The sequence below is a fragment of the Protopterus annectens genome, chromosome 15.part0, assembly GCF_019279795.1.
Source record: "Protopterus annectens isolate FY-2018-M chromosome 15.part0, PAN1.0, whole genome shotgun sequence".
Lineage (NCBI taxonomy): Eukaryota > Metazoa > Chordata > Ceratodontiformes > Protopteridae > Protopterus > Protopterus annectens.
The window spans coordinates 510,799,577-510,811,782 of NC_056749.1; the positions used below are offsets into that span (position 1 = coordinate 510,799,577).

At 42.8% G+C, this 12,206-nt stretch overlaps 1 protein-coding gene across 1 annotated transcript in view; it reads left to right on the forward strand.

Annotated features, from left to right (window-relative positions):
- The window catches only part of LOC122789852 (THO complex subunit 2-like), a 2,223,396-nt gene that overhangs the window by 432,777 nt on the left and 1,778,413 nt on the right, over positions 1-12,206 (forward strand). Inside the window, exon 6 of the mRNA XM_044057286.1 lies at positions 2,862-3,003. Coding sequence (XP_043913221.1) covers positions 2,862-3,003 — 142 coding nt within the window. The remainder of the gene's footprint in view (positions 1-2,861; positions 3,004-12,206) is intronic.

Consider the following 12,206-nt stretch of genomic DNA (forward strand, 5'->3'; position numbering starts at 1 on the left):
CCTCAGATTCTTCAATATTTAACTGAGATGTTGCACAAAGGACTTTCCTTTTCATCTATTAAGATCCACGCCTCAGATATTTCAGCTCAGTACAACACATATCCTCCTATATTTTCACATCCATTACTAAGACAGTTCCTCAGAGGGGCTAAGAAGATAAGACCGCCCCAGAGAGCACCAACACCAACTTGTGATCTCAACTTTGTTTTGGAAAAACTTACACTACCGCCCTTTGAACCAGCTTTTACAGCTGATCTACAGTTTCTATCATGGAAAACTGCCTTGCTGCTAGCAATAACTTCAGCACGAAGAGTCTCAGAGCTACGGGCCCTAATGGCAGCGGAGCCTTTAATAATTTTTCATCAAGACGGTCTCTCTCTACGAACTAACCCTTCCTTTATGCCAAAGGAGGTATCCAGTGTGGCCCTAAACCAAACCATTCATTTGCCCACCTTTTATCCAAACCCCCAGAACAAAGGGGAAAGGCTCCTACACTCTTTGGACATTCACAGGCAATTACGTTACTACTTGGATAAAACTAAGGCTTTCAGAAAATCTGACCAGCTCTTTGTATCCTATGCTGCAGGATCACAAGGAAAGGCTATCTCCAAACAGACCATTTCAAAATGGATAGGACATTGTATCCGTTTCTGCTACACACACCATGGGAAACCTGTACCTGGTAACATCAAGCCCCATTCCACCAGGGCTACAGCAACATCAACAGCCTTCCTCAGAGAGATATCAACCAAGGATATTTTGGAGGCTGCAACTTGGAGTTCAGTGCACACCTTCACCAAGCACTATCACTTACCTCTATACTCTAAAACCAGAGCTGGCTTTGCCACTGCAGTTCTGCAGGGCCTACTAGCCTCTCCAAACCCTGTTTAGTTCCACCACCCATCCTTAGCTTTGGGATTCAACCCAAGTGTGATGACTGCAGCAGTGTAACATGATGAACATAGTACAGTTTTGTACCTACCATAAATGTAGAAGTTCGAGTTTTCACACTGCTGCAGTCCAGGTTACCCTCCCTCCATCCCCTCTGACCTAGCTGAACTTTTCTATACCTTTTCTATCCTGTACAGCCTTTGTGGTGTATTTGCTTGTAACTGAAGGTATTCCTTTTATTCCTTTTTTATGTTTTATTAGCAATATGTATTGCCTACCTACTTGGGGGCACCTGACATCTGGGGCAAGAAAAACTGAAGGAAATGACGTTGGATGCCTCTTATATACCCCTGGCGCACTGACGTCAGGGAAGAAGTGACAGCAACCGACGCTGGACCAAGACTTTGGAATTCTGGCCGACTGCGGGACCGCCTGACGGCAGGATAACCCAAGTGTGATGACTGCAGCAGTGTGAACACTCTAACATCTACATTTATGGTAGGTACAAAACTGTACTTTACCCACCCACCATCCTCCTTTTCTATAACTTCTCTTTCCTTCACTATATTCTAAAGCCTTTGTGGTGTATTTGCTTTTAGATGAAGGTAAAGTTTATGTTGCTAAAAGTGCATTTACATATATTGCGGTTTGTGTGTGTCTGTGTGTGTGTGTGTGTGTGTGTATATATATATATATATATATATATATATATATATATACATACATACACATTTTTTTTTTTGCTCCCCATTTGGGGGCACCTGACATCTGGGGTAAGAAAAACTGAATAAAATGGCATCGGCTGCATGTTTTATACCCCTGATGACCTGACGTCATGGAAGAGAAGACAGCAACCGACGCAGGACCCAAGACTTTGTTATTCAGGCCGACTGAGGGCAACCTGCCAGCAGATTACCCAAGTGTAATGACTGCAACAGTGAATACACTCGAACATCTACATTTATGGTAAGTGTACACAGCTGTACTTTATGAATACTGCAACATGGAAGAGAAGGACATCTAAGGTTATGGTAAGTTCTTGCATAACTATTCTTTTTAAGTGCCTATCCTCATGTGGTTAAAAAAATGGTGTGTGTGGATGAGTGAGAGTTTTCTTTTGTCAGATTTGTCTGGTTGGGGGTAGTGAAGCAGCTTTAAGTTGCTGTACTTTCAGTGAATTAGGTGATGGACTGAGCCCACTGTCTTTGCACTATCCATGTCAAAGCTTAGTTAGATTCGAAGGTGTATTGCTCTGGTAAAAGCAGATTAAGAAACATGGCAGGGAACAATGCTGTGCATATGTATCTGTGACTGTCTGATGCAGACAAAAACCCTTATTTGCAATTGTGACTGGCAGCGTCCTAGGATAAGTGCTTCCCTAGCTGCCTTCTTCATCTTCTTCTTCACTGTGTTGGCCATGGCTGTTGTACTGTATTATGTACGAAGCTTTGTTCTTCTGGAAACTAGAACATCTTACCAATAAGACATTGCATTGCAGTACTGACTAGTAAAGAATAGTCTGTGGGATAAATAGGAAGAACTATGGTATATACAAAAACTGTGGGGAAGTATGGCTAGCTTTAAAGACAGGGATTGCTGCTTTGGGGACTGAGTGTTATGTTTATTTTGTGTAGTGGACAAAGATGTCTGCTTTTCAAGAAATGTTTATTTAGGAGACGAGTAACAGTGATTTTATTTTTTTTATTTCTGGAAAGTGAAAATGGCTTGTGCATAAGTTTATTTTTATGAAAAATCAGATATGTTAAATTGTAAACAAGTGAACTGTGTTTTCAGTTATTTGTAAAGCTCTACTGTTATTTTTGAATTAAAAAGTTTCTGATGCATGAAATCAGGAATCATTTTTGATACAAGAGATCAGAAAATCTGTGATGAAAGAATTATCAAACGTGTTTGGTGCTGTTAGGGCAACAAATGCATTTTTTTAGTATTCTTTCTTTTTTTGCTTCTAGCCTCCAAACAAAAAGAAAAAAGAAAAGGAGCGTTGCACTGCCCTACAAGATAAACTTTTAGAAGAGGAAAAGAAGCAAGTAGAGCATGTGCAGAGAGTCTTACAGCGCTTAAAACTGGAAAAGGATAATTGGCTTTTAGCAAGTAAGATTTTTAACTGCATTCTGTTGCATTTCTTCTTGAAGTTCACTTTTAGTAAATTGATTTTTTTTTGTCTCTCCATCTTTTAAATTAGATGTATAGTAATAGTAAAGTCAGCTGGTCTGCATCACCTGCTGGTTCAGTTATTTTTTGTCTGGTTGTGTTCATATGTTGAAATATAAATTGGAAATGTAACTTTGTTGAACACAATTTACACTGGTAAAAAGAGCGACTTTGGAGTGATTAAGAATCATTTTTCTGCTTTTCTTGCTGTCTTAACTAATTCCGCCTAAAAACACCAGTGTTTTTAGCAAATCTGTGATTTAAAAAGTTTGTTATTGCTACATATTATACTTACTTGCTGCCTGCACTTCAATTAAGTCATTTTTGTGTTTATATATTTTGTTTAACTGTTGTAGGCTACACACTAAAGTGTGATAGCTTTTTCTGTGCATTTAAAGTGTTGTTTTTATTGTATCTACTCTATTTTCTGAAATAAAAAAAAAAAATATATATATATATATATATATATATATATATATATATATATATATATATATATATATATATTAGTTTACCTGCCTTTCTGAACTAGTATAGTCCAGTTTTCAGAATGTTCTTCATGTTTCACTGTTGCAGTAATTACATTTGGATAATCTGCTGGCTGGTTGCCCTCAGTCGGCCTGAATTCCAAAGTCTTGGGTCCGGCGTTGGTTGCTATCTCCTCTTCCATGACGTCAGGTCATCAGGGGTATAAAACAGGCAGCCGACGCCATTTTCTTTCGTCTTTCTTGCCGCATGGTGCCCGAAGCAGAAGCAGTTCGCAAGTGCAGGTCGGCCGACTCCTGAAATATTAGAATTCGAGTTTCAGAACCGAAGTCTTCACTAAAGCTTAGTACCCCGTTGGGGAAACTTTTTCTTGCTCCATACCGATGTCAATAAAAGTTAATAATTGCATTTACTTGTGGGAAGCAAATACCTCCTAAGGATTTCCATTTATACTGTATTCCTTGCCTAGGCCCTGATCATAACGTGCCTAGCTGTCGGTTTTGTGCTTGATTTAACCAATGCACTATTAAGCGTTGGTATATCTTTGCTTCAAAATATTTTGGAAACAGATTTAACTATCCTGAAATGTTGTCAGAGAACAATCCGACTACCGGAGTTCACAAAAAATGCAATGAAAAGGACAGAGACAGACCATCGAGGTCCAAAACCGATGAAGCTTCTCCTAAGCCAGTCGCCGGTTCATCGGTACTCAGTGAGGCGCTTTCGCAGCCCCTGGTACTCGCTATTTTCAAGTCACAGGCCTCTACCGAGACCCATGTGGAGTCCGGCACGCCGCGAAATTCTCAAAGTATTGTACCCGCGGATGTCTCTCCCTCGGATGGGTCTGGAGCCGCTGAGCAGGCACTGGCTTCTGAGGGTGTCTTCAAGCCACAGCATTTCTATATAAAACCGACACCAGCTTCAAAAACAGACAAAAGCAACTTCTAAAGCTAAAAAACAGATGCATGAGCCACATGCACAGACCTGTATGCCCAAAAAGCAGATGATCAAAATGGCTGAAGACCTGATTACCTTGATCAGGGTTCCCAACCCCTTCCTGATAAGAGGGCCTAGGCAAGACACTGATTATGAATATTCAGATCAGGTTTCTATTTCTTCTGATTCCTCTTCTGATCAGGCATTTTCTATACCACCCTATGAGGATTCTGATGCAGAGGAATCTATCCCATCTGCATCTCCTCCTGAAGATTATTCCTTTGGAGAAACCTTGCATACTTTGAGGGAGCATTTTAACTGGGAGAGTCAAGATTTCTCAGAATCAAAAAAAGAGGCTTAAGGATTTCCTTCTCCCTCAGCACAGGCCTTTAGCCATACCTCCTGTTTTAGACATTGTGGATGATGTGTTTTCGGAGTCGAGCTTGACTCCAGACTCCTTACCTCTGGCTCCTAGCAAGCCAGACAGATATTACAGTGTTCCTGACTCTCACAAATTTGTATTTAAAATCCCTGCTGCTGACCCTGAAACTGTTTCACAGAGTCCAAAAGGTGTTAGGGCCTCAACAGCAAAAAATCCTACCCCCTCTGACAGCGATTCCAGGGCACTGGATAGATGGGGAAAGAAGGTTTATACATCCACAACCTTATCAGTTAGGGCCTTAAACTGCCTGTTTCATATGCTCAAGTATCAACAACTTGTTATGGGATTACTGAAACAGAAAATTATGTTTATTTCTGAAAGTGCAGAAAATAAAGAATTGCAGGAATTATTGCATGCAGCAAAACAAGTTGGAAATCATACTTTGCAATGTGGTTTTGATTCCTTAGAGGCCTCCTGCAGGGCCACAGTTACTGGATCTCTGATTAGGAGACATGCCTGGCTAAAAGAGCCAAATTTGCCTGATCATGTTAAAGCTAAATTGCTGGCTGCACCTTTACAGCATGATACTCTGGTATTAAGGCAGAAGAGGTTTTAAAGAAAATGGAAGACAAAGATAAGTCTATGCAAAGTGTAAGACTTCTTACAAGCGTAGCCACAAAGATTTAGTAGACACTGACCTACAAAAATTGGTCCTTTCCTGTGTCCGACTGAGCTCCACGGGGCAAATCCAGGCGCCCTAAAGGTTCTAGATACCAGTCACAGAATTCTTACAGGTCAAAGCAATGGGGTGTTTCTGTCTCCAAATCTGGAGGAAATAAAGCACAACCCTACAGTAAACAGTCTCAATGACTTCCCCCTGCCATCACCAAGCACTTAACTTTTGATCAGCACCCTTAGGGGGAAAATTAGCAATTTATGCTCAGAATTGGCAGTTAATAACCCATGACAAGTGGGTGTTAAACATAGTATCTCAGGGATACAGATTCCACTTCCACACTCTGCCAATTGCAAACGGTTGGCCAGATCTGCCAAAAAATCAATGGGCAGAGGCACAGAAACAAGTTACGTCCCTCATGGATATGGGGGCTATTCAGCCAGTGCCAGAACAGGAAAAAGGACAAGGGTTTTTATTTAAGACTGTTCTTGGTATCCAGAAAAGACAAGGCCTGGCGCCCAGTACTGGATTTATCAATTTTGAACATATTCCTGGACATTCCAAAATTCAAAATGCTAACTTTGCAGCCGCTTCTGCCCTGGCTGGGCAAGAACACTTGGCTGGTGACATTAGACTTAAGAGGCATACCTGCATATCCCAATAAGGGAATCATGCAGAAGATACCTCCGTTTCAAGGCTGGCTTTATGCATTACCAATTATCTGCACTGCCGTTTGGCTTATCTACTGCGCCCAGGGTCTTTATAAAGTGCCTGGCACCAGTAATTGCATTTTGCAGACAAAGAAGTATACAAATCTAGCCTTACTTGGACGACTGTCTCATTCAAGCAGAGAACAAGGACATTCTTCTTCAGCATCTGGTGTTTGTGAAAAGGCTTCTAACATGCCTAGGGTACACAATAAACAAAAAGAAGTCACAACTGGTACTTTCTCAAAAGATAACATTCCTGGGTGCAAGCTTGAATACAACTGCCCAGATGGCTTTCCCCATGCCAGACAAACAAAGGCAACTGACTATTTACTTCACACAGATGGCAACAAAAACCCAGTTGTCTGCAAGACAAACTCTGCAGGCTTTGGGGGTTCATGGCATCCTGCATTCTACTGATTCCATATGCAAGACTGCATATGAGGAAACTACAGTGGTACCTAAAAAGTTTATGGAGTCAGCATTGTCACAGTCTGGAAACAATGATTCCTCTCATTCCCTGCCTACAACAGGAGTTTCTTTGGTGGGCAGAGGCATGCCAACAAAACATGGGACGGGCTTTCACTCTTCCCCCTGCCAGCCAAACCTTAACTACAGACTCATCAGACTATGCATGGGGGGCCCACCTGGCATTAAGATGCATTCAGGGCATATGGACCCCAAAATAAATGCATCTGCATATCAAACAAAAAGAGATGTTAGCTGTTCAAAATGCCCTGACAGCCTTCAAGGACTTAGTTCATCCAGAACAACTACTGATAAAGATGGACAACACCACGGTTATGTGGTACATAAACAAGCATGGGGGCACACACTCATACCCCCTTTGCAGACTAGCCATGGCACTGTGGGACACAGCCTTGACTTACCAAGTACATCTTCAAGCTCAATTCCGGCCAGGAAAGCCAAATACTCTGGCAGATGACTTAAGCAGAAACCTTATGGACCCTCACGAGTGAAAACTAGATCCACAAGTCGTCAGCATGATAAAGAAATGGGGGAGGCCGGACATAGACCTATTTGCCTCTCCTCGGAATTATCAAATGGACAAATTCTGCACAAGGACTTATCACAGACAAGCATGGAAAGTAGATACCCTGTCCTTCAGTTGGAAAAACCTATCAGTTTATGCCTTTCCTCCTCTGCCTCTTCTTCCCAAGGTCCTACTAAAGGACAGACAAGAAAAAACAAAGATAATTGCCCCAGACTGGCCCTGCTAACACTGGTAACCTATCCTAAGGAATAAGTCTCAATTTCCAGCTTGGAACTTGCCTCAAATACCTCACTTACTGTCGCAGCTAAACAATCAGATCCTGCACAATCAGCTCCAAACACTGAACCTGGCAGCATGGCTGATCATGTAGTTATTCAAACAACACCTCTCAGTAAATCTTTGATGGATGTCATTTTGGAAGCCAGAAGGCCTAGTACTAGAAAATCTTATACTGATAAATGGAAGAGATTCTGTGCTTGGAACCAAGCACAAGGAACTGACACAGCAGAGCGAAATATTCCTCAGATTTTACAATACTTGACTGAGATGCTTGACAAAGGCCTATCTTTTTCATCAATAAAAATCCATGCCTCTGCCATCTCGGCTCATTACAACACAGAGCCACCAATCTTTTTTCCTCTTTTGCTAAAGCAGTGTCTTAGAGGGGCCAAAAATTTAAGGCCTCCCAGATCATTACCAATTCCTGCATGGGACCTCAATTTTGTGTTGGAAAAGCTCACTCTGCCTCCATCTGAACCAGCTGCTACTGCAGATCTAAAGTTCTTATCATGGAAAACAGCTTTGCTCCTGGCAATTACTTTAGCAAGAAGGGTTTCAGAGCTACAGGCCCTCATGGCTGTGGAGCCTTTTATCATATTTTATGCAGACAGGATGTCCCTCAGGACCAATCCTTCCTTTATGGCTAAGGTGGTTTCCAGTGTGCCTCAACCAAACTATTCATTTGCCAACTTTTTATCCAAATCTGCAGAACAAGGGGGAACAGATTCTGCATTCCTTGGACGTACACAGACAACTAAGATTCTACTTGAGCAGGATTAAAGCTCTAAGAAAAACTGAGCAGCTACTGGTGGCATTTCCTGCAGGATCAGAGGGAAAGGCTATTTCAAAGCAGTCTATTTCAAAGTGGATAAGCCACTGCATTTGTTTCTTCTACTTAAATCATGGCAAACTGGTGCCCAAGGTGATTAGGTCTCATTCCACCAGGGCTGCAGCTACATCAGCAGCTTTTCTCAGAGGGGTCCCAACCAAAGACATTCTAGAAGCTGCTACTTGGAGTTCTGTTCACACTTTTACAAAGCATTATAATTTGCCTCTCTTCTCTAAGTCCAGGGCAGGCTGTGCCACTGCAGATGTTCATTGTGTTTCACTGTTGCAGTCATTACTCTTGGGTTATCCTGCTGGCAGGCTACCCGCAGTCGGCCTGAATTCCAAAGTCCTGGTCTGGCGTCGGTTGCTGTTGCCTGTTCCCTGATGTCAGTGGTATAAAAGATGCAGCCGACGCCATTTTCTTCACTCTTTCTTGCCGCGCGGTGCCTGAAGCAAAAGCAGTTCGCAAGTGCCAGTCGGCCAACTCCTGAGATTTTCAAATCCGAATTTCAGAACCGAAGTCTTCATTAAAGCTAAGTACCCCGTTGGGGAAACTTTTTTCTTGCTCCAGACCGATGTCAGAAAAAGTTAACAATTGTATTTCTTGTGGGAAGCAAATACCTCATAAGGATTTCCACTCTTACTGTATTCCTTGCCTAGGCCCCGACCACAACGTTGCTAGCTGTCGGTTTTGTGCTAGATTTAACCAACGCACTATTAAGCGTTGGTTCGATTTTGCATTTCATTATTTTGGCCGAAGGTTTAATTTTATAATGCCGTCGGAACAGCCGATGACCGGAGTTTACAAAAAACGCAAGGACAAGAAAAATTATAGGCATCCGAGGTCCAAAACCGACGAGGCCTCCGCTAAGCTAGTCGCTGGTTCACCACTTTCAGTGAGGCGCTTTCGCAGCCCCTGGCGCCCGCTACCTCAGAGCCACAGGCCGCTTCCAACTCCCACTTGGAGCCAAGTGGGCCTCTGGATACTCATGGTATTGGACTCATTCCCTCAGATGGGTCCGGAGCCGCTGAGCAGGCATCGGCTTCTGAGGGTGTCTTCAGACCTACACAGTTATATATTAAACCATCTTCAGCTTCAAAGACAAAGACTAAAGCAGCTCTAAAGACAAAGAAACAAGTACAGCATTCTCCTACTCAGACTACAATGCCTAAAAAACAGATGCTTAAAATGGCCGAAGACCTAATTACTTTGATCAGGGGTTCCCATCCCCCTCCTGACAAGAGGCCTAGGCAAGAGACAGAATATGATTCCTCTGATCAGGTTTCCATTTCCTCTGATTCCTCTTCTGAACAGGATTATTCCATTCCTCCTTATGAGGATTCTGATGTTGAAGAATCCATTCCTTCAGCCTCTTCTCCTGAGGATTATTCTTTTGGGGAAACAGTGCATACCATGAGGGAGCATTTCCACTGGGAAAGTCAAGATTACTCAGAATCTAAGAAAAGACTCTGCAACTTTCTGCTATTACCTCAGCACAGACCCCTTGCTATTCCACCTGTTCTAGACATTTTAGATGTATTTTCAGAGTCCGGCCTGTCCCCAGACTCTCTACCTCCTGCACCTGCTAAGCCTGACAGATACTACAAGGTCCCAGATTCTCATAAATTCCTATATAAAAACCCTGCTGCTGACCCAGAAACTATATCTCAGGGTCCCAAAGGGGTCAAAGCTTCCACTGCAAAAACCCTGTCCCCTCTGATAGGAATTCTATGGCACTGGACAGATGGGGGAAAAAAGTTTACACTTCTGCTACCTTGGCTGTAAGGGCTTTAAATTGTCAATTTCATATGCTTAAATATCAGCAATACTTAATGTCACTGCTTAAACAGAAAATGTTGACAAATTCTGAATGTTCAGAGAACAAGGAAATGCAGGATTTATTGCATGCAACTGAACAAGTGGGAAAGCATACTTTGCAATGTAGTTATGATTCACTGGAGGCCTCTTGCAGGGCAGCTGTTACAGGAACCGTTATTAGAAGGCATGCTTGGTTAAAGGAACAGAATCTACCTGATCATGTTAAAGCAAAATTATTAGATGCCCCATTACAACATGATACCTTGTCTGGTGCTAAAGCAGAAGAGGTGTTGAAGAAAATGGAGGATAAAGCGAAATCCATGCAGACAGTTAAGTATTTTTTTACAGGTACAGCCACCCAGGTTTAGCAGGAACTGGCCTTCCAAAAATTGGTCCTTTCCAGTGTCAGGCAGGCCACAAAGAGGCAGATGCAGACGTCCCAGAGGCAGATCTCAGCCCCAAGGCTCATACAGGCCTAAACAATGGGGTGCTCCTACCTCAAAAAGTGGAGAAGACAAATCACAACCTTACAAGAAACAGTCCCAATGACGTTCCTCTGCCAGATCCAAGCACTTTTCTTTTGGCAGCCCACTTAGGGGAAAAACTAGCACTTTTTTCAGAAAATTGGCAAAAGATTACCCAAGACAAATGGGTCTTGAACATATTGTCCCAGGGCTGCAGGTTCCATTTTCACACCCAAGAAGGGCAAAAGGTATGCCAGACCTGCCACACCATCAATGGGCAGAGGCACAAAAGCATATTACAGCCCTCATGGACAGAGGGCCATTCAACAAGTACCACAACAAGAGCAGGGGCAATGATTTTACTCGACTTTTCTTGGTGCCCAGAAAGGACAAAACCTGGAGACCAATACTGGACCTGTCTATACTAAACACATTTCTGGAGGTTCCAAAATTCAAGATGTTGACTCTACAGCAGCTACTTCCCATGCTGGGCAAGAAGGCTTGGCTCATAACTTTGGACCTAAAAGAGGCATACCTGCATTTCCCAATCAGACAATCTTGCAGAAGATACCTCAGATTCATAGCTGGCTCAATGCACTACCAATTCTCTGCACTGCCCTTTGGCTTATCTATTGCGCCCAGGGTCTTCACAAAATGCCTGGCACCAGTAATTGCGTTTTGCAGACAAAGAGGAATTCAAATACATCCCTACTTGGACGACTGCCTTATTCAAGCAGAGAACAAAGACAATCTTCTAAAGCATCTGGCATTTGTAAAAAGATTAGTAATTTGCTTAGGGTACACAGTAAACAAAAGGAAATCAAAACTAGTACCTTCTCAAGACATAATATTCCTGGGTGCAAGCTTAAATACAACTGCCCAGATGGCTTATCTCACTCCAGACAAACAAAGGCAACTGACTTCTTACTTCAAAAAGTTGGCAACAAAGACCCAGTTATCTGGAAGGAAAATCCTGCAGGCCTTGGGCTTCATGGCATCCTGCATTCTACTAATTCCATATGCCAGACTGCATATGAGGAAACTACAATATCATCTAAAAAGTGTTTGGACTCAGTATTGCCACAGCCTGGAGACAGTAATTACCCTTATTCCCTGCCTACAACAGGAGTTTCGATGGTGGCACAGGCCTGTTACCACAACAAGGGTCTGCCATTCACTTTACCCACAGCCAGACACTGACAACGGATGCATCAGATTATGCCTGGGGGGCCCATATGGCAGGAAAATGTAGTCGGAGCACATGGCCTGCAAGCCATATGCATCTTCATATCAATCAAAAAAGAGATGCTAGCTGTTCAGAATGCCCTGACAGCTTTCAAGGACCTACTTCATCCAGGACAGTTACTGATCAAGACTGACAATGCTACGGTCATGTGGTACATAAGCAGGGAGGCACACATTCCTACCCCCTCTGCAGACAAGCAATGACCTTGTGGGACACAGCATTAATTTACCAAGTTCACCTGCAAGCACAATTCCTGCCAGGAAAAACAAATACTCTGGCAGACGGACTAAGCAGAAACCTCATGG